The following is a 22,400-nucleotide window of genomic DNA, read 5'->3' on the forward strand; positions in this document are numbered from 1 at the left end:
ACGAGCTGTGTGAGGTGACCAGCAGAGAACGGCGATCGAGTCGCCGGCGCCGCCCTGCCGGACAGAGCCTGCGCCTGGAAGAACGACGGCGCGAAGACCTGCATCGGCACGCCGACGAACGACAGCGACGGCGAGAGCGCCGGCTGGAAGGTGTGCTCGTACAGCGGGCCGACGCGGCGGCCGTCGACGGCGACGAGCCCCGCCGTGTCCACTAGTGTTACGACAATAAACAGCCCAATTTGTCTGCTTCAGTTTGGACCCAATAGCATTATTGCCCATCCTGTTTGATCAGGATCTATCCACTGGCACTGCACAGTCAGCCAAGAATTGAATCTCCGGACCACCCGAGCATTTAGGTAGGAGTGGTAAATGGCTTTTCAAAAGATCGGGCTCCAATTTTATACAGTTTTGAATTAAAAATATGTAAGAGTTAAATTGGATTGTGAAGAGATTGATGTGACTAATCTGTTACTACTCTAGACATGTGTGATGAATACTATCACTAATAGGTACACATCACTGTAGTTGTGTTTTGGTAATTAATGACAACTCTTATGGACTAACAAAATTCTTAAGATGAGAATGAGTATAGGTTGGTCCACTACTACAAAATAGGCCTTTCTTCCAGGCCATTTGTCCCGGTTACCTTTGGGCCCGGGACAAAAGGTGGCTTTTGTTCCGGGTCCAACGGCTAGCCGGGCCAACGTGGGGGACAGGGGCTTTTTGTCCCGGGTGGAGCCACCAACCCGGACAAAAGGCCCCCCTTTTGTCCCGGTTGGTGGCTCCACCCGGGACAAAAAGGTCCAACCCTTTTATCCCAGGTGGTGTTACCAACCCGGACAAAAGGCCTCTCCACGTGATAATTCAAAAGGAAGTTATTCTATACTGAGTCACGTGTACTACTTAGGTGAATTGGCAAGGAAACCATGCGTTGGGCAAGAGGTCTTGGGATCGAATCCCGTGGTGTGCATAAATTTTTTTAACGTCAGGCACCTTTTGTCTCGGTTCTTCCACCCGGTTGTCCCGGAAGCCTTGTCCCGGTTCCAAAACCGGGACAAAAGCCAGTTTGGAACCGGGACAAAAGGCTAAATCTGTAGTAGTGGTCCATGGAGAAGTAAGCCTAGAGGACATCATGAAGTTGTTTGGAGATGATGTGAAAAGAATGTGCTCAAGGCAAAGGTATAAAGATAGGGCTTTTCTATTTTTGCCGGTCACAAGGCGCTTAGTGGTTGGAAGGTGACTGGATTAATAGGATAAATAGCCGTACTATCAAGAGGGGTTTATGAACACGTGCTTGATGGTTCTATTGTGCCTCTTTGCTCAAACATTTGCATTGCATGCATGAGGGATTGACTTCGTTGCAAGAGTGGCGCTTAAAGTTTCAAAGGAGTGCTGACTGGTGAAGGGCGGACAGTCCGGCCCTAGAGGGCGGACAGTCCACCATACAATAGTTTGAATCTAACAGAAAGTTTGAGTTTCTGGTGGGCTGAAATTGACTACGGGCGGACGGTCCGCCCATGGGGAGCGGACGGTCCGCCCCCTAATTTGAACAGAGCGTCGGTCCTTTGTGCGTCGGTTGAATTTGCACCGGCTCAACCAGTGCTAACATGTGCTTCTTTTTAGAACGCGTCGATGTAATCTGACAAGGATGGGCCCTGGTTGACTTGGGGCGGACAGTCCGGCCCTCTTGGGCAGACAGTCCGCTAGCTCTTGTGTTGTTGGTCCAGAAACTTTGAAGTTTCTGTCCTGTGCGCGAAAGTGAACGGCGGACGGTCCGGCCCCTAGGGGCGGACGGTCCGCCGGCTAATATTTTGAATCGACAGAACTAGGTGTTATTCTGTGTGCCTGAAAAGTCTGAACGGCGGACGGTCTGTGTTAGGGGCGTGGACGGTCCGCCAGGGCTCAAACGATCATTTCTGACACACATTTAATGCATTTCTAGCCGTTGCTTTTGAAGGACGAACGGTCCGGTTTTTGTGAGGCGGACAGTCCGCGATTGCTTAGATTTGAACATAACGATTGGATTTCGAGGGAGGGGCTTTATATACCCCCATGGTCGGCCGTGGGGGGTTCTCTTGGCTTATTTGAAAGCTTCCTTGACCTTCTAGAGCAAGTCCTCTCATCTCTCTCACTCACATTGCTTAGTGGTTGCATTCTTGAGAGTGTGAGAGCATCCTAGTGTATTGCATCAAGTGTTTAAGCTTTGGGGCACTAGAGAGTCTTCAAGCAAGCGTCATCGACTTGTTACTCTTGGAGGTTTCCGCCTCCTAGACGGCTTGGAGAAGTGAAATCGACGAGCTCACCAAGAATATTGTGGTGGAGCCTCGATTTGGTTGTGAGAGGTCCTTGTGCTCACCTCGCCGGAGCGGTGAAGAGCAACTTTAGTGGAATCGAGGTTTGGAGAGGTTCATTGGTTCAAGCCGGCTCAAAATCAAGATGTGTTCTTGATAGAGGAGCGGTTGAAACTTTGAATCCACCTCAACGTGGATTAGGAGTGATCGACAAGTCATCGACAGCACGAGAAAAATTCTTGTCTCTTGTGTGGTGATCTCTTTCCTCTCTTACTTGTTGCAATTTACTTTGAGCAATTTACTTTACTAGAGCTTGAATTCATACTTGTCATCCTAGGTTGCAAACCCTCACTAGACATAGGACTTGGTAGAAATAGAATTCTCCTTGTGGTTCTAATTAAATTTGTCTAGCGTTTGTGTTTGAAGTCAAAACCGCCTATTCACCCCATATAGTCGGTGTCCTAGATCCTACAAAACGTTTTATCTCCTTCTTATGGTCTCTATTTTGAATACTGATTGCACCGTTGTGTTCACATGATGAGACGAATAAAACTAGATCTCACTTGCATATATTTTGAACACATTTTGCACTAGTAGCAACTAATATGTAAATTTGAGATTGATATTATTGAAGTAGTTGTTTTAATATACATATATAAGTTGCCACACATATAAAAAATATTTATAAGTTGTTACAACAATAAAGTTCCCAAGCATAATTTATTACTCAAAAAATAGAATTTGTCATATACATAAGTTGTCACGGACACAAGATGTCATTTTACATAAGTAGTAAAAAGAAGTAAGTTGTTGTACACATAAGTTTATATACAAATTGTCAAAAAGTAAAAGTTGTCACACATTTAAACAAAAGTTACCACAAAACAAAATCAATTATATATATAAGTCGCCACACATATAAGATATAAGGTAGTATAAATAAATTATATCATACACTCGTACATATAAATTGACACAAGATAAAAAAAATTAGTATATGCACATAAGTTGTTACTACAATAAGTCGATATACACATAAGTTGCTATAGAAAAAGGGTAGATCTTCACATAAGTTACTATCAATTTACAACATCGTCAAAATATATGCAAGTGGGTCTAGTTTTGTTCGTCTCATCGTTTAGAATATAATGGCGTAATCAATTCTTAAAACAGAGGTAATATGAAGAAGATAAAATATTTTTACGAACAAGCATCATTCAGTGAAAAAAATCATGAGAGAGAGAGAGAGGAGAGGGGCGAGAGAGCAGAGAGCAGGGAGCGTGGATCCCTGGGCCAGCGTGCACAGCAGTCAAAAAGCTGCAAGGGCTTTGTTTGGTTCGTTCTAGAAATCTTAGAATACATTTTCCGAAAAAACAATCTTATATATATGGAGTAGTAAATGAAGTCTATTTGCAAAACCTCTCACAGATGGGTGTAACTTTTTACGATGAATCTAATGATGATAATTAATCAATGATTGACTACAGCGATGCTACAATAATTATCCTCTAATCACGCGATCAAAGGTCTCATTAGATTCTTCAGGATTCCTAGCACAGGGGTTTTGGAGTTGATTTTGTAAATGGTCTTTGTTAGGCACCTCTAATTAGTGATCAAATCTCATTTTAAAAATTCTAGAACGCAAACCAAACTTGGCCATGTTTGATTTGTGTTCTAAAATATGTGTACAATTCTAGAATGTTTGGCAATGTTTGGTTGCTATAGTAAAAATTTCGCGAAAAGAAAATCTTGTATGCATAGAGTGCTAAATCTAGTTTATTTGTAAAATCTCTGCAAAGATAGGTATAATTTTTCGTGATGAATCTAATGACGGTAATTAATCCATAATTTGCTACTGTGATATTACAGTAACCACCCTCTAATCGTGCGGTCAAAAGTCTTATTAGATTGGTTTCGCGAATTTACCAAGAGTCTTGCAGGTGGTTTTGTAATTAGATTTTTATTTAATACTCTAAATTAATGGTCAAAGCTAAAAAAAGTTTCGTGAATTTTTTTTTACTCCAAACCAAACATGGCCAAGTCCAAAGCAGAAGCGGTTGAACAGGTCATAGTTGAGCGCTGGTGGACTGCAGCGCGCCTCAACGCGCGGTAACATTTTCCAACCAGATAGCTCGCGGTGCTGCGCGGCGGGCCGGAACCTTATATGTGTCTCACGTGCCTTCCGGTCCTGCCACCAAGCAATTAATAGGCCCATTATTACAGCCCACCAAACACCTGGTTTCTCTGCTGGCTCGCGCATCAGCAAAGCCCAAGGTGACATTTATGTCCAGCTGTGCCGCACAGGGATTTTTTTACCGATCGTTGAGTAGGAACCGCCGGCGCCCCGTTCCGGCTAACCGGTCCGGTTTGACCAGTTACCGGTAAAAACAAGTTAAACTCAAATTTGAATTCAAAACCCGTAGTTATACCGGTTTCGAACGGCTAACCGGCCGGTTAGACCGGTTTACCGGTCCGGTTTGACCGGTTACCGGTCGGTTTGAGTGGTAACTGACCAAATTCAATTTTTTTTTCTTTTTTAGTTTAAATTCAAATGCCTGCAAAGTATACTAAATGAATGTTTGTATAATATGTTTTAGCCTAAATGAACCCTCAAACCCTTTTTTTACTACTTTTACATTGTATTTGTATATTTTTGTATGCACGTTTTTTTGTTTAACTTCAAATGCTCGCAAAGTATACTAAATGAATGAATATTTGAAAAAATTTGATACCATTAGATTCGTCACAACTTGAAGTATATTTAAGAATTTTTTGAGATTTTTCCATTTTTTGGAATTCAAATTTAAAATTTGAATTTGACCCGGTTTCTAACCACCCGGATCCGGAACCGGGCCGAACGGTTTTTTTAACCCTGGTGCCGCATCCGTTACTTTATTAGAGATGGCTGCTAGAGTTATTTAACGGAGTTAATCGTATATTCTAACATGCCTGGATTCTTTTCCCCCTCCGTCCGTGAGGAGGAGCGCGGCGTGCCGTGATCCGAGATCTCCGTGCGTGGTTCTGTTTTCCCCGATAATATTAATTGTTCTATGAGATGTGGATCCGACTGTGGCGCGCGGGAAGAATCCCAGGTGAGAAAAAAGTACCGATGGCTAGTTGGTGGTTGTTGGCTTGTACTGATTTGGTGTAAAGCCAGTCTCAGTGCAAAGATCATATGAGTGTCATGATTATTAAATATTGTGACACATCAGCAAAATTGCTGATTTGGCAACAGAGTTAAGAGGAAAAAGAGATGATCTAGATCATCACCATGATCCTCTCGTGGCACAGTTACCAAAGCCATGACATGGGGATGATACTCCCACTGAGAATGGTCTTTGTTGAGTACTATTACATTTGATCACACAACCATTGCACTATTTTAATGTTGCAAGGTGTCTATGAAACTGTGCCACGACACTGTGCATTGAGAGTGACTATATCATTTCAGTACCAAGCTTACGTGGCATTTTTGGCAACTGTACAATGACACTCTCCATTGAAACTGACCTAAAAAAAATATTGTTGGCTGGTTTGCTGACCAATAATTCATTCTTGCTCTGCGTGTGGGCTTCAGAATAAACCTGCTTCGGACCTACTACCTGGATCCATGGCCATGGCGAGCGACCGGGCGCCCGAGTCCAAGAAGGTCTGCGTCGTCGGCACCGGCATGTCCGGGCTGGCGGCGGCGCGCGAGCTGCGGCGCGAGGACCTCGCCGTCATGGTCAAGGAGCAGCACGACGATGTCGGCAAGCAGTGGTTGTACGACCCGAGGACCGGCGCCGGCGGCCCGTTGGGCGCCACGCCGGCGCTGGTGAGGGTGCACAGCAGCGTGTGCGTGTCGGTGCGGCTGATCAGCCCGCGCGAATGCATGGGCTTCTCCGACTTCCCGTCCGTGCCCAGGCCCGGCCGCAACGCGCGCCGCTTCCTGGCACACCGCGAGGTGCTCCTCTACCTTGGCCAGCGATAGGGCACCCAAGTCCAAGAAGGTCTGCGTCATTGGCGCGGGCATGTTTGGGCTGGCGGTGGCACGCAAACTGCGGCGCGAGGTCTCGCCGTCACGGTCATGGAGCAGCACGGCGACGTCGACGGGCAGTGGCTGTACTAGCCCGTGTTTAGATGTAAAAATCAAAATTCCAAAAAAAATTTCTGGCACCTGCATGGAGACTTAAATCTAGACGAAATAAAAAACGCATTGCGACTGCTGCCTGTAAATCGCGAGACGAATCTAATGAACCTAATTAGGCTCTAATCAGGCGCTTAATTGTTACAGTAATGCTACAGTACATAATCTCTAATGACGGATTAATTAGGCTCATTAGATTCGTCTCGCGATTTACAGACGAGTTCTGTAATTATTTTTGTAATTAGTCTATGTTTAATACTTCAAATGTAGAAAAATGTCTTTTCAAAAACTTTATGAAGCGCAACTAAACAAGGCCCTAGAACCCGAGGACTTGACGGCGGCGACCCACTGGGAGCCACGGCACCGGTGAGGTTTAGTGGATGGTGATGCGGCTTCTGATATAACTAGTAAAATGCCCGTGCTAATGTTATGGCTTAATTTTGTAATGCAAATCAAACAACCAAAAGATGATTTATGAATAAACAACTAAAACTTCTCAGCTCAGTATAACTCTGGACTACTCAAAACCATACCAATGTTTCATCCATAACAGGTAATCTGAAATTCATCTCACACTTATATATGGACACTTTTCACACAAACAAAATTTTCACAAATATAGTTCCCAACTCTACACTACAACTCAATTGAGGGCCATCTGCCTCTGCAAAGCAAAGCTCCATACATATATATCAAACTTCAGTCTCATGTGAACAAACCAATCTACCTCCCTATGCCTAATGAATTTTCTGAAAAAATGAATTTGCAACCACCACAAGTAATCTCCTCGACAAAATGAACCAGCCCCAATTTTTTTCAATCACAAAAATGTTTCCCTCTCGATGCAAGGTTCCCATCCGTGACTAATCTTTTTTCCTTGCCAAATCAAGGTGTCCATGTATTCATCAATAGTGTCTTGAAGCTTGTGATCTCAATAGGATATACAGGACAGCAAAGCCATAAAAAGATATTCTTAATATAACCAGAACTTAGAAAACAGTTAGTTATGCAATTTGCTGTTATTCAGAGAAAACCATATAAAAATCTGAAAGACATGGTGAAACAACTGAGGGAATTAATTTATCTAGCTACAATATTTTTTAGTGGTTGTAGCTAAAAGCACAGAATGGCAAAGTGTGCCCTTTGTAGCTAAAAGCATAGAATAACATTCACAATGGCATGCATCACCAAGTGAACCTGTGATACCTAAGGTTCAGATAGTATTGTTGTTCCCATAGAAGTCAATAAAAGTTGACGAATGGCAAAGTGTGTGTTCCACAAAAAACTTTTCAACAGATACCCAAGTTCCTAATGTGGAAGATCATGATGAATCATGCCTATGTCTACTAAAAACAAAATGCATCGGTGAGACCTCATTACCAAATTCTTATGATGTTACTATTGCATAAAAGATACTGTAGAAGCTTAAGTTATATTAGATACTCTAGAAGCCACAAACTTTGGATTGTGGGGCAATTTTTGAAAGCTCCATGATGCCAATCACCAGCACTGGGTCTGTCCTTTTCCATGATGCCAATCGAGGCGTGCTAGCTCTGCTGTACACATATTAGGGAAATTTAACCATTCATCCTGATGATTTGAATAATGCAGCAAATCAGGAAGATGCATTATTCGACCCTAAAGCCTAGTCTATATAGAAGTTTGTCCCCTTTGAACCCTTGTTCAATGAAGTCATGAACAATGGAAGTAGTACTATGCGTGCAAGCCAGAAAGCCAATAAGTGCTGATAGCAGCCAAGGATGTACCTCCTGCAAAGATAGCGTCTCCACAGCTATTAAGAAATAGGGTCTGTTTTTTCATACTATTTTGATTTACTCAAACATAGCCAAGACTACTGACAGAAAGTAAAAAAATTCTATCACAGCAAAGCATTTCTTATAGCACTGCAAAATTATATATTTGTCTTAATTTCTAGAAACATACCAGGTCAGGTGAAGGCATCTAAATCCTCACTAGGTGATACCCCGCGCGTTGCTGCGGGATTTCTTAAATAAAATTTTAACGTGAAATTTGAAAGTAGAAAAATTAAGATGATTGCATGGCAACATTCACAAAAAAATGATGGAAAACATAAATAGATGGCTCTAGTGGACGTTGATGTGACATTTGATATAATGGGTTCCTATATGATCCGGATAACTTGCATGTTAAGAGAAATAGAGTTAATGACTTTAGTGGGTGTCATCTATATAGGCTATATAGGTGATATGAATTTTACTTGCATGTTATTTTTTATCAGGATCTGGTAGAAATCGATAAACTAACAGAAGTAACATCAATAGAATATTTGATCACATTATAAAAGAATAGGTGCTCAAAGAAATAGAGTATGTATATAGGTCTTTACGTTAATAGATTAAACATTAAAAGTATTGCAAAAATAGAGTATGTATATGACTTTACATTAATAGATTAAAGATTAAAAGTATTGCACATAGTAGAGGTCATATGGACATTTTCTTGTTTATTGAATCTCGTAAAAATCGATGAGCTAAAAGAAGAAACACCAATAGAATATTTGATCACATTATAGAAGAATAGGTGATGAAAAAATAGAGTATGTATATGATTAAAAGTATTGCATATTGTAGAGATGACATGTCGAAAGTTAGTGGGACACTTAGTGGAGAATGAGGTGGACACTTTGCATGAAGAGATAAATAGTTAGTGGGTGCTATCTATATAAGATATATAGATTAAACTGCTTACTGAGAATTATAGATGTAACACCAACTATTATTGTAACCATGAAAACTGCGTCGATAAGATGATATACTATTTGTTTAAACTATTCATGTCCCTACAAATGAAAGATCGTTTATTAACCATGAATGCAAGCACATTTTTCCCTATCATATATCACTGCAAGCATAGCACAGCTCATTATCTTTGCCTAGAGAAAGTCACAAACTCTTCCCAGGACTCCACCTTCCACCATCTCCAAATCCCAATCATAAGTAAATCAAGAGGCAATCAGATAGCTATGGGCAAAATAAGTTAACATCTCAAATTACCTTAAATTGGGAAAGCTGCTGTTGTAGTATAACTCACCGTCAACAAACATGAACATAAATTAAACACCTAGGCAAGAACTGATGAAATATTTAGGAATGATGAAATATGGCATTACCTCTGGCATTGTAAGATTGTAATTAAACATCTCAAAGAGTACTGATGAAATATTGGCCACCAAGTATAATTTAATTGCAACACATGGAGCTGGAATTGTAAGATAAACACACATGCAGTTAGTCATCTGTACCTAAAGCACAAGCTTGGATAGAGATGTGGAGTCCCATGAACTCTGCACACATGTTCATCTGTTTTAACAATTTATGAAGCTTATTTGAACTGTGTTATAGGATTTGTAACCAATTAACAAAATTCAGCTCAAATTAACCTACCAGCTCAAGAGACACATTGACTTGTCCCTGACATTATATAGCACATATATCAAATTCCCGCAGCGTCGCGCCCATGTCCGCCTCTCTGTCACCTCTGAGAGTCAAGACAAATTGACTTGTCCCTGACATTACATAACACAAACAGGAGTGAGAGTCAATACAAATAATACAAGACAGCCTATAAACAAATTTTACACACAGAAATAAACCAAGAGATAGTAAATCTATTGCTTTGGCTAATTCCGAACAATAATTCCCAAACAAGATAACATTACCAGAGGAGCTGAAAATCTGCAATTCTACCGACAAAGAGATTAGGACACAAATTTCTGCACAACATAGTTTTAGTTTTAGTCCAAAACTATCAGAAAGAACACAATCATTAGAAACCTAAAATATCAGTCACACGATAGAGTCAGACAAATGATAAGATGAATGCAGACACCACAAACTCATAACATGGATTTAATTACAAGGTAGAAGGCCTAATCCAAATTTGAGAAGGACAACAGAGATAGCAGAGAAAAAAAATATAACTAAGAAAAAAATATAGCTATCTTACCTTACAGAGGAGAAAAAAAGTTATTGCGCTCTCAATAGTTTCACCTTGTCCGAACAATTTCTACACCTATTATCAGAGTCACCAACATGATTATTAGTGGATTTTTTTATTCAACAAAGTGGAATGAAAATCTGACAGATTAAACAAGACCTAGAGATTAAGCATTATCACCACATATATAATGCGGTGATGACCAAAGACAGTTTCATTCTTCCATGGAATTTCTACACGCATTGGACCAAGCAAGAAGGGCATCAAGGATCAGGATTCAGTAGACATCAAATTTTTTTGAAAAATAGGAGAAATCAAATTAGACAGTTGGAATACAAATTCAGCGATAGTTGGAACGCAAATTCAGCGATAGGTGGAATGCTCTACTTTGGCTACAATTGTTAGCTGTGAGACCAGTGATAGGTGGAATGCAAATTCAGCGAACTAATGTGCTTTGCCATAACTTAGCAAGCATACGTATTGGTATTGCATCTACATGTATTGGAAAGCAGGCGCTCACGTACTGGTCGACTCGTCGGCGGGCGACGGCGTGCCATCGACGACGTCAGCGGTGTCCGCGCTTCTGGGGACGCATCTCCGGGGACGACGGTGACGTCCGCGTCTCTGGCGACAAGTACTGGTCGACGGGCAGTTGCGTGCGCTTCTCCGAGGACGGCGGCGGCGGCCGCGTCTCCGGCGGCGTCCGCGCCTTCGGGGACGGCGGCGGAGTCCGCATCTCTGGGACACGTACTGGTCGACGGGCCGGCGGCGGGGCGGCGGAGGAGCGCCAGAGTCGAAGCCGAAGCCGAAGGACGCGCTGCCGCTGGTTGAAGAAGGAAAAGAGAGGGGAGGCCAAGGTGGGCCCGTTGGTGCTCGGCGCGCCCCTCCACGCGTTATGCGCGGTGCTGGCACCAGCTCGCGCTCGACCGCTTCAGCCTCCGCGCCGCCCGGCACGGGCGAGCGGCGCTCCCCGCGCGTACGCCGGAGCGCGCGGTGGCACTTGGCGCGGGCGAGGGCGGCCGCGGCGAGCGGCGCGGGCCAGCAAGGAGTTGCCGCCGCGGGTACGCCGGAGCGTGCGGTGGTGCCTGGCGCGGGCGGCCGTGGCGGGCGGCGCGCGCGAGCGTGGAGGGAGGGGGAGATGGCAGCGCAGGAGATCTGGGCGCCAGCCTTAGTGCCCGCGATGCCGATGGTCTCGGTGAGAAAAAAAGAATGGAGGGGAGGAAAAAAAGGAAAAAGAGAGGAGAGTCGGCGGCTCAGCGCCGGCCGCATCCCCGTCTCACGCCCTCCCACGCCCAGCTCCGCCCCCGCGTCTCAGGGCCGGGCAAGCCCCCATCCGCCGCGGTGCCGCGGCCGCCGTGCGCCGGCGTGGATCCAGCCGACAAGCACGGCGGCGGTGCGGAGGCGGCGCCTAGTGTTAGGGTCGGGAGGAGCTCGAGGGAGGCGTCGCGAGCGTGGACAGGGTGGCCCCCACCCCTTTTCCCTCGCCGGATCTGGAGGACGAGGAGGGAAGGAGGCGGCCGGAGCGGAGGAGGGAGAGGCGTTGTCCGGCGTCGGCTGTTGTCAAGCATGGAGGCGTGGCCCGCAGTCGGCGCAGGGGATTGTTGCGGAGGTCGTCGAGTCTGCTGCGGTGGTCTCGGTGGCGGCCACGGCCGGAGGCGGCGAGGCTGCGGGGGAGCCAGAGGCGGGGCGCCGGAATTGGAAGGCGTTCGCCGGGAGGAAGAAGAAGCGACGCCAGATTCCGCACGGAATTGGAATTGGATTCGAACACGGGGCGCGGGCGTCCGAGGGGCGGGGCGATGCGGGGCACGGGCGGATTCCATGCGTTGAAGCATAGACATTGTGGCCGTTGGATTGAGTTCAGGATTGCAGCGAGCCAATGATTTTGATGTAGCAGCATTTCTGGGTACAATTTTTAGTGTGCACTATGGTCTCCCTTCTCAGCGGGGGGCGCGGCAGCGGGTGTTCCTAGCATAATTCGATCGCTCCTTTTAGGGAGGAGTATATTTCTATATGACATGGTAGCTTTGCATGATGAGAAAATAGAGTTAATGATTTTAGTGGGTACCATCTATATAAGATATATAGATGCCCATTTATCTCTCCCATAAGGTATTTTGATTCTTATATTGAAGCTATCTACAAGCTTGCAACTCTCTTTTTTTTTGCGAGGGCAAATTTGCAACTCGCTTGTTCTCTCCTACACCACAATATTTAGCCTAGCTTGCAACCAGGTATAATACTTATGTCTTGTCAATGTATCCACGACAAGCATACATACAGCTTATGCCTCTGTCGCGTTGCACGCCGCGAAGTTAGCTAACGCAAAACGTGTGAGACGGAATTGGATTAGCGGTAAAGGCTGTACCGTAGCAAAGCCCAACCATATAGTAATTACACTGCACAATGCATTCTTGCTCTGCGCCTGGATCCATGGCCATGGCGAGCGGCAGGGCACCCGAGTCCAAGAAGGTCTGCGTCGTCGGCGCTGGCATGTCCGGGCTGGCGGCGGCGCGCGAGCTGCGTCGCGAGGGCCTCGCCGTCACGGTCATGGAGCAGCGCGGCGACGTCGGCGGCCAGTGGCTGTACGACCCGAGGACCGACGGCAGCGACCCGCTGGGCGCCGCGGCGCCGGTGAGGGTGCACAGCAGCGTGTACGCGTCGGTGCGGCTGATCAGCCCGCGCGAGTGCATGGGCTTCTCCGACTTCCAGTTCGTGCCCAGGCCCGGCGGCCGCGACGCCCGCCGCTTCCCGGGCCACCGTGAGGTGCTCTCCTACCTCAAGGACTTCTGCGCCGCGTTCGGGCTCGCCGGCGCCGTCAGGCTCAACACCAAGGTCGTGCGCGTCGCCATGGTGCCGCGGGACGCTGGCGCCGGCGGCGGCGTGAAATGGCAGGTGAGATCTGTGCACGTCGATCCGGACGGCGGCGAGGAGGGGTCGCCGACGGAGGAGGTGTTCGACGCCGTGGTCGTGGCCAACGGCCATTACTCGCAGCCGAGGCTGCCGAGCATCGACGGGATGGCGGCGTGGCCGCGGCGGCTGCACAGCCACTCGTACCGGGTGCCGGACCCCTTCCGCGGCGAGGCGGTGGTGGTGGTCGGCTGCGGCGAGAGCGGCCTGGACATCGCGACGGAGCTCTGCGGCGTCGCCAGGGAGGTCCACCTCGCGGCCAGGTCCGTGGAGGAGGCCGCGACGCCGTCGCCGATGATGGCGAAGCTGCTCGCCAACCACGCCGGCATCCGCCTGCGCCCGCCAGTGGAGCGCCTGCGCGAGGACGGGACGGTGGCGTTCGCCGACGGCTCCCTCGCCGCCGCCGACACCGTCATCTACTGCACCGGGTACTCCTACTCGATCCCGTTCCTGGACACGGCGGGGCTCGTCGCCGTGGACGGCGGCCGCGTCGGCCCGCTGTACGAGCACACCTTCCCGCCGGCGCTCGCGCCGTCGCTGTCGTTCGTCGGCATGCCGATGCACGTCTTCGCGCCGTGGTTCTTCCAGGCGCAGGCGAGGTGGGTCGCGCTGGCGCTGGCCGGCAGGGCGGCGCTGCCGCCGGAGGAGGAGATGCTGCGGGCGGTGCGGGAGGACTACCGCGCCAGGGAGGCGGCCGGCGTGCCGGCCTACCGCACGCACTCCATCCCCGCCGTCAACCCCAATGTACTGCACTGATCTACGACGACGACGCACTGGCGGCGCCGGCCGGCGAGCGGCCACTCGATCGCCGGCGACTGCTGCTCACACAGCTCGTAGCTGACAGGAGCTGCCCGTCTCTTTGCACAGGAGCACTTGGAGTTCGTCTACCGGCACTCGGACCTCCCGCGCATGGAGGAATGGAAGGTGGAGCTGTTCCTGACTAGCTTGACGGACGCCATGGATGACCGCGAGGCCTTCCGCGACCGCGACGACGACGACTACAGCGAGAGCGTCCGCGACGGCCTGCGGAGGTGGCGCCGCGTCGCTGGCGCTCAATACGAGGCAGCTCTTGCCGCCGCCGCCGCTGCTTCCAGTGATCGCGCTCGTGCTGGTGCTGATGCCGAGGCGCCATTGCCGGCTCCGTGTCAGGTCTCACATCTCTGAACCGAGCAGCACCAGCACCAGCGCCATTGCCGGCTCCGTGTCAGGTCTCACATCTCCCTGTCATGTGCCATGGGTTCGTGCCAGGGTTCACCTTTTCGTTTTTCTACCGAATCCCGCCAACTCTCGGAAACGAAATTTCGGCCGAAATTTCGCCGAATTTCGCTAATTCCGAACGGAAAGAGAATTCAAATTCAAAAAACAAAATTTCGGTGAATTCCGACCGAAATTTCGGTGATTTCGACCGAAATTTCGATGATTTCGACCGGAAAATGATGTCCGTTGTGATTTTCGTACTGTTTCGGAGGTCAAATGAAAAACTTTTGAATACCAACTTTGTTCAGTTTTTCGAGATCTACAACTTTTGTTTCAGAAACTTTTTCATTTTGAGCAATGGTTTGAAAGTTATTTAATTATTTCAAAAACTACCAATTAAAAGTCTTGTCATTTCATGTGACAACTTCCATTTTCTCTCTTAGGTCTCAACTAGACTTTTATTATTCTTGTTATTGCGGATATGCCTATTAAATTTTAGGGACATTGGTTGATCCAATTGAAAGTTGTTTTAAATCCAGGACAAACATGATTTGAATTGGTTATCAATTCATGTGACAGTGTTTGAATTTTTTTTTGATTCAATTTGTATAGAGAATTCCTAAAATGTAATTTGTATAGAGCGAGGAGGGGTCTGGAGAAATGCCAAGCTGCGTCGGATACTAAAAAGCTATAAATTCTACCTCATTAGACTACAAATAACCTTGTTTTCAACTAAAATGCAATTTTAGCCTAGCAAATGATCTTAGATTTGAGTGTGTTCTAGTCCTATTTGCTCATAAGAACACCTAGTTTTTTATCATATTTTTTCAAATTTTTTATAAATATTTTTGAATTTTTAAATTTGAAAACGAAAAATAGCGAAAAATACCGGAATTTCACTTCCCGGTAACTAGCGAAAACGAAAAAAATACCGAAATTTCGGCGAAATTCGACCGAAAAGTTGAACCCTGGTTCGTGCCGTGAAATTTGTCCCGCCTGATTGGTTGATTCCACACAAAAATAAAATAAAATCTGTGATTGGGCCCTTTTTTAAAACGGTGTGTGAAGAGAAACTGTGCGGGTTTCAAACCGTAAGTTTTTTCTTCCAACATTTTATTTATCAGCTACTGGGTCAGTTAGATACTGGACAGCCTGTATCTTAGAATCAAAAGGCTATTTTATTGGTCAAATTTAAATTACGTAATGTCAGATTTGTCGAATTTCTAGAGCTGAGCATGTCAGTGTCCCTGGTTTATTCAATCATACCTCAAAAATGTTTTGCGGCTGGAAAAACAGCTCGTAAAAGGAGAAAAGCGAAGGTTACAGACTCATTTATTTTTTATTTACCGTCCTAGCAGTGATAATACAGGAGATGAATTTGAAAAAAATAGTAAACGCAGAAAAAGTATATTAATCAACATTTTGTATTTGCATACCGGCCTAGAGATATAGAAACTAGTACATTGATAATTTGAAACAAAAAAACGATTTCATAAATACTAGGCTTAACCTGCTAATCATTTTTGTTTGTAGCGAGCGCCTTAGAATGAAACTAGTAACGATGTCCTCATGACTACTGTTTTTTGTTACTTAATTTTTAACTTATTCTTATTTTCAGTTTTTCTTTGTTACATTTCAGCGATTTGTTATTCATCTTTCAATCGATTCAGTTTTTTCGATATTTGATGGCGTGCCACATTATTATAACTGGATGAAAAAATTGCTAAGAACGACTCGAACAAAAGCCGGTGGTTAACAGGGGCGTCTATTCATTACACGTGCGACTAGAAGCTATACTATCGCACAAGTCCGTTAGAGATATAAAAACAGAAATTGTTCCGAAACAAAATAAAATGTTTCACGAAAAATAAGTTTCGGAACAAATAAAAATGTTCCAAGAAATGTCTAGAGATAGAAATTATTCCAAAACAAATAAAAGTATTTTTGAGAAAATATTATCTATAAATATAATCAAGTGCGACAGTATAATTTCTGGTCGCACGTGCGATGAATAGATGTCACGGTGGTTAATGGCTATCTCAGATCAATACTCATCAATGGGCAGTGAATTCACGATATCCAGCCCACGTTCCCCTTGCGGCCCAGCTGCTCGTCAAAAGGCCCAACAGAAAAGTTGGGCTGGGTAGTTCCGTCCTGTGCGACTTGGTGGGCCTTGCTGTCCATTTTGTAATCGTGGACCGAATGCTCTCTGGTCTCTCACGATTACAAAATGTGGGTCCCACATGCGGTCGATGTCTGCAGTCTCCAGTAAATATATGACAAGGGGCATACAAAATACAGTCATACAAGGATACGGTAGGTGTTTGAACTAGTTACATACAGTCGTAAATTTGGTAGCATATGGAGTTTGACACGGATCCGTTCCTTTTTGAAGAGAAAATAACAGAAAATGTGGCACATACAACTTCCTGAGTGCACTACGACCAACTTTCCTTGACATGTGAAACCGTCAAGAACAACCCTTAGTGCTCCATATAGTTCTTCAGGTTTCAAGAAATACGCAGTAAGATTAGCATGTGCAATCTACGTTTGGAAAAGATCTCATCAATCATATTTTTAAATTAAATTTCGAACGCACAATCATATTTGCCGTGATGAGATCTTCAAAATTAGATCACACCTGAATATATTTGGATAAGTTTTAATTGAAAGAGATTGACGGTGAAGCTGGAACAATTTCATCACAAAGTGTTCCACCCTCAAAAATAAAAATTGATTTTCAACAAGCAAAAATGTTCCACAGGAAAATTTGTCCCGAGTTGAAATATAAGCGTTCCATAAAAAACAGAAAATGATATGAGAACAAAACAAAACATTCTAAGAACATAGAACAAGATAAAATATTTCGAAAAGAAGTTGTTCCAAACAGATATTCTGGAACAAATAAAAATTGTTCCAGAAAAATATTATTAAACAAATAGGCCAGTTGACTATTTCAACAATAATGGAGCAAGTGTTTCAAAAAAAAACAATAATGGAGCAAGTGATGTTGACTATTTCAACAGTAACGTAGGACTATGCACGCTCGGTGCATCTTTTGCTTGGATAGAGAGCACAGTTGCCCCTGCGCCAAATAGGCCGGCACACTTCATGCCATGTGAAAAAAATCGAATAACCAATACCAACACAACATAACTAGACAAATGAAATTGAAGTGCGGCTTGCACCATACCCTCACGGTGCTGGCTCTTGTAGTTTTGGGCAGCAGGCCATGACAACCATGGTGACCAAACTAAACTAATAAGTTCGGTAAAAATTGCACTATAGAGGTGACTGTAAAGTACTCCCTCCGTTTCAAATTACAAGTCATTTCAAAAATCTTGAAAAGTCAAACCATCTCAAAGTTTGACCAAAATTATAAAGAGAAATATAAAAATTTATAACATTAAATAGGTGCACTATAAAAATATAGCTAACAAAGAATCTAATGATTCTTAATTAGTATCATAAATGTTATTATCTTGTCATATTAATTTGGTCAAATTTGAAAAACTTTGACTTTTCAAAATTTTTGGAATGACTTATGATTTGGAACGGATGGAGTTGATGAAAAAGGAGTGGTTGCGCCGGCAACAAAGTAGACGATGACTTCGCTCATGCATCTGGATCCCGTAACGCTGCTAGTCGTCCACGGAACGGGCCAAGGGGCCCGCATGACAACAAAGCAAGAGGAGGTCACGTTTCCTTTCTGTCACTGACATCATCGTCAGCTGTACATTTCCGTCAGGAAAACGGGGAAAGAGCTCCACTTTGCCTCTCCTGCTTTGTGCGGCCCTGAAATCCCTGTTGGGAACGCATGCGGACAGATAGGACATGCCAAAAACACGCTGTTGGTGGAGCACAAGCCGCCACGAAAAGATGCTGGTCATCCAAACAATCTAGAAATTTGCGTGTTCTTGTTCTATTCGCATGTATTTAGGTTGTATTTGATTGTTTTCTTAAAACATGTCAGATAGGTTCCCGTCACATTGAGTCACCGATGTGTGGGATCCACATCTTCTGGGCTCACGTGGGTCTACGGTGCCAAATGGACTAACATAAAAACTGCAGGTGAATAGGATATAAAGATGCATGATGATGAGAAAAGAAAACTGACAGTCCTATAAAAAAAAATGTTGAGTAATGCAAATGCTGAAATCCTGTACAAAGGCATAAAGACTGCAGCAGCGTAACACGCCAACACCGAAAGTTTGATTTGTATAAGTTGTAGCATATATATTTTAAAAAGATACATATATAAAAATCATACAAAGTAAGCAAAATTCAGGTGTTAATAGGCTCGTGTGCACGTAATTGCGAACCTCAGGTAGATCGAGAGTCAGGAGGACGTAAGAAATTCTGGGGCCGGATTATTCGTAAAATTCTCACACATCCCCGGATTTTCTACGCGTCCTCTCCTCACCGTGCGTTGCCACGGGCCATTTCGGCCGCGTTCGCCTCCGCCGCCGCCTTGGCCGCCTCCGCCGCCGCCTTGGCCTCGGCCTCCGCCTCCGCCTTGGCCTTCTCCTCCGCTCTCTTCTTCAGCTCGTCGACCAATATCCCGAGGCACGGGGAAGGCTCGCCGGCGCCGGCGCGCCTCGCCGTCATGAGGCACTCGGCGACGTCGGCCGGCGTGAGCTCCGCCTCCCGGAGCACCTCCTCGACGGAGCCGAAGAGCTCGTGGTCGTCGACGCCCAGGTAGTTCTTGGCGAGGGTCTGGAAGGCCTCGAAGCCGCAGTAGGACATCTCGATGTGCATGTCCATCCGGCCGCGCCGGATCAGCGCCGGGTCGAGCCTGTCGACGTGGTTGGTGGTGAACACGACGATCCGCTCGCCGCCGCACGCCGACCACAGCCCGTCGATGAAGTTGAGGAGGCCGGACAGGGTCACCGTGCTGCGGGGCCGGTCGTCGGCGTCGTCGGCGGCCTTGGCGGCGGACGGCCCGTGGCGCCGCCGCTGCTGCTTGGCGCGGTCGCCGGTGAGGTCGAGGGAGCAGTCGATGTCCTCGATGACGATGATGGACTTGCTGGTGGTCTCGATGAGGAGCCTGCGGAGGTCGGTGTTGGTGTGCACCACGGTGAGCTCGACGTCGTAGATGTCGTAGTCGAGGTAGTTGGCCATGGCGGCGACCATGGTGGACTTTCCGGTGCCCGGCGGGCCGTGGAGGAGGTACCCGCGCTTCCACGGCTTGCCGGTGCGCCGGTAGAAGTCCCTGTTCTCTCGGAACGCGTCGAGATCCTCCATGATCTCCTTCTTCTTGGCACGCTCCATGGCCAGCGTATCGAACGTCGTCGGGTGATCGAAGTCGATGTAGCTCCATGACTTGTATTCGTAGCTGCTGCTCAATTATTGATCGATCGAGATCAACGACGATGCAAAATTCAACGATCAAATCAACAATGAAATCGATGTGGATGCGATGGATGTGTTGGTGAGGACGACGTACTAGGCGTCGCGCGACCTGCTGTTGGTGTAGAGCCTGCGGCGGCGGTTGCTGAAGAGGATCTCGCGGCCGCGGCGGCGGACGTGGGGCAGGTACTCGTCGACGACGAGCCGGCGGTGGCGCAGGTGGAAGGTGAGGCGCTGGAAGCGGCGCTTCCCCTGGCGCTGCCCCTGCACGTCCTTCTCCACCACGGAGGACCACCAGAGCGGGGCGCCGCGGAACTCGTCGGCGACGTCCTGGCCGTCGCGCATGCTGAGGACGAGGCCGTCGCCCTCCCGGGCGCCCTCGGCGCGGAGCTCGCGCGCGTCGTCCTGCCAGCACGCGCCGCTCAGGTACGCCTTGACCTCCTCGTAGGTGCTGTCGGTGTCGGAGACGGGGCCGTAGCGGGAGTAGCGCACGTCGGAGCCGGGCTCCGAGACGTCGACGGTGACGTAGGGGTCGACGACGTTGAGGAACCGGCGGGCGCGGCGGCGGAGGAAGAGGTTGAAGTAGGTGTGGAACAGGCGGCGCGGCGCGTAGGTGGCCACCAGCGACACGAGCGGCGCCAGGATGAGCCACAGCGAGCCGAAGTTGGTGAACGCGGAGCCCAGGTTGGAGAACGCCCACCGCTGCCACCGCACGACCTTGCCCGGCTCGGCCATGGCGGCTCCACTGCTAGCCGCGACGCTGCCGCCTGCCGATGCGAGCAGGAGGTGGTTGATTTTATAAGTAGCAGGAGAAGTGCATCACCGGCTTGCCGGCATCTGTGGAAGTTTATTCAGGTGGGGACCTATCGTCCCTCTGGTGTTTCCCTAAAAAAATAAGTAGCATGAGAAGAAATGGTAGCGCGACTGCGCAAGCAAATTAAAGTACTCTAGTTTGTCCGGAAACATATCAGGTGCAAACTAACCTCTTCGTGCAAACCATACAAACTTCAATATGAGCCATCGGATCAAACATCCAAGGGGAGGGGCGCAGGGGTTGAGATGGGGTATTTGCAAAAATGTCATTACCCATTCCAAGGGCGGGCGGTTAATTGTAAAATTATTCAGTCCCTCATGCCCCTTGGATGTTGATCCGGTGGCTCAGATTGAAATTTACACGGTTTATACGAAAAGATTAGTTTGCATCTGATATATTGTCAATTTGTCCACCACGAGTGCACCTCCTACTATTCTTTATCAGACACCTCTCAAGGTCTTGTCATAGTATAATCCCAATCAGGATCGTCATAATAGCATATAATTCCGAGATTTTTTATTATTAGTCAGGATCGCAATCATATGATTTTCAGCATAAAAAGTATAGATACGCAGATTTTCTCTCGCTCTCTTTGAGGGTAAAGAAACGTCTCTCTCCGTTCCAAATTAATTCGTTTGACTTTTTTAACTTCAAATTTAATTACTCGTTTTTTTAAAAATATACATAGAAACAGTCAAATTTAAATTATTTTTGAAGAACTTTTATTAATAAAACAAATCATAACAAAAGAAGCTAATAACTTGCCCTTGTGCGTGGCAATAGTTCATCCACACAGTCTCTCCGAGTTTTCAAGAACCACACCTTTTTTTTAAGAAGTTCAAGAACCACACTCACTTTGCAAATAAGTTGGAGATGACTTAGCACTTGGAGTGTAGCAACTGTAGGAGTTCGTCGATCAGGGACGTGTCAAAAGCTGCTAGCCGAGCCCGACACGCCGACGTACTGATGTAGAAGTAGTTGTGAGGGCAAACAATGCAACAGGTCACTTCTGATTTCTGAAGATGATTTCTGATTGTACAATCAAGAACACCTTCAGACGTGGTCTGAACGCAGAGCAAATGGCACGGCTCGGCCGCCTCTCCACGGAGCCAAAAGCCCAAAGGGCGTGGTTAGTTGCCGGTCGCATCACGGTCTGAGTCACCAAAGGTCGTCGGCGACGTCGACGGCCGTCGTCGGAAGCCAATATACAAACGGGCGCAGGAAGGACTTGACCAGGCCTAGAGAGAGCGACGGTCTCCGCTCAGGTCAGTGTCATTTCATTGCATAATTACTAAAATTGTGAAGTAACCGAGTTTGTCATAGGGACGAAACTTCTCTTACATTCTATGAAACTCTCCCTCCTCTCTCCTCGTAATGACCCTATCATACCAGCAAATTTACTGATGTATTTGGAGAAATATCTAAAAATAGCTATATTCCGGAATGGAGTAGTAGATTCCATTAACTAAGATATACTTTCTCCGTTCCAAATTACAAGTCACGTTCTTTTTGTCCGGAGCCAACATCTCAATTTTTTTTATCAAGTTTATAGGAAAAACATCAACATCTACCACGTCAAATTAGTTTAATCAAATCCACCATACGTTTTGCTAATGTATTTATTTAGTATAATAGATGCTACTATATTTTTATATAAACATGAACTTTGACATAGGGCAAATTTTGTTGGAATGAACTATAATTTGAAATGCGAACTATAATAAAAAGATAGAGATGA

General features: G+C 46.5%; 3 protein-coding genes across 17 annotated transcripts; 1 reads left to right on the forward strand and 2 right to left on the reverse strand.

The window, feature by feature from the left end:
- Nucleotides 1–6,896: 6,896 nt before the first annotated feature.
- LOC120664986 (translation initiation factor IF-2-like) lies at nucleotides 6,897–12,185 on the reverse strand. Of its 14 annotated transcripts, none has more exons than XR_005671089.1 (5): nucleotides 10,920–12,185; nucleotides 10,405–10,470; nucleotides 10,118–10,171; nucleotides 9,843–9,964; nucleotides 6,897–9,657 (listed from the first exon to the last, which is right to left on the reverse strand). XR_005671089.1 is itself a non-coding variant. In XM_039944394.1 (2 exons), the coding sequence occupies exons 1-2, from the start codon at nucleotides 11,662–11,664 to the stop codon at nucleotides 9,876–9,878; spliced, it is 834 nt and encodes a 277-aa protein (XP_039800328.1). In that variant the 5' UTR covers nucleotides 11,665–12,185; the 3' UTR covers nucleotides 9,565–9,875. The 14 variants fall into 14 exon arrangements, 1 of the variants encoding a protein (XP_039800328.1); XR_005671087.1 differs by having other exon boundaries at nucleotides 9,565–9,758; XR_005671088.1 differs by lacking the exon at nucleotides 10,118–10,171.
- A 411-nt stretch (nucleotides 12,186–12,596) lies between these two features.
- On the forward strand, nucleotides 12,597–14,676 carry LOC120664976 (flavin-containing monooxygenase FMO GS-OX-like 8). The gene is made up of 2 exons (XM_039944383.1): nucleotides 12,597–14,046; nucleotides 14,170–14,676. The coding sequence occupies exons 1-2, from the start codon at nucleotides 12,799–12,801 to the stop codon at nucleotides 14,464–14,466; spliced, it is 1,545 nt and encodes a 514-aa protein (XP_039800317.1). The 5' UTR covers nucleotides 12,597–12,798; the 3' UTR covers nucleotides 14,467–14,676.
- A 4,000-nt stretch (nucleotides 14,677–18,676) lies between these two features.
- Nucleotides 18,677–20,710, reverse strand: LOC120664964 (AAA-ATPase At3g28610-like). 2 transcript variants are annotated; one of them, XM_039944373.1, is made up of 2 exons: nucleotides 19,946–20,710; nucleotides 18,677–19,834 (listed from the first exon to the last, which is right to left on the reverse strand). In XM_039944373.1, the coding sequence occupies exons 1-2, from the start codon at nucleotides 20,581–20,583 to the stop codon at nucleotides 18,919–18,921; spliced, it is 1,554 nt and encodes a 517-aa protein (XP_039800307.1). In that variant the 5' UTR covers nucleotides 20,584–20,710; the 3' UTR covers nucleotides 18,677–18,918. The 2 variants fall into 2 exon arrangements, with proteins under 2 accessions (XP_039800307.1, XP_039800300.1); XM_039944366.1 differs by having other exon boundaries at nucleotides 18,677–19,837; nucleotides 19,946–20,698.
- Between the last annotated feature and the right edge of the window lie 1,690 nt (nucleotides 20,711–22,400).

The sequence above is a fragment of the Panicum virgatum genome, chromosome 2K (assembly GCF_016808335.1).
Source record: "Panicum virgatum strain AP13 chromosome 2K, P.virgatum_v5, whole genome shotgun sequence".
Taxonomy (NCBI): domain Eukaryota; kingdom Viridiplantae; phylum Streptophyta; class Magnoliopsida; order Poales; family Poaceae; genus Panicum; species Panicum virgatum.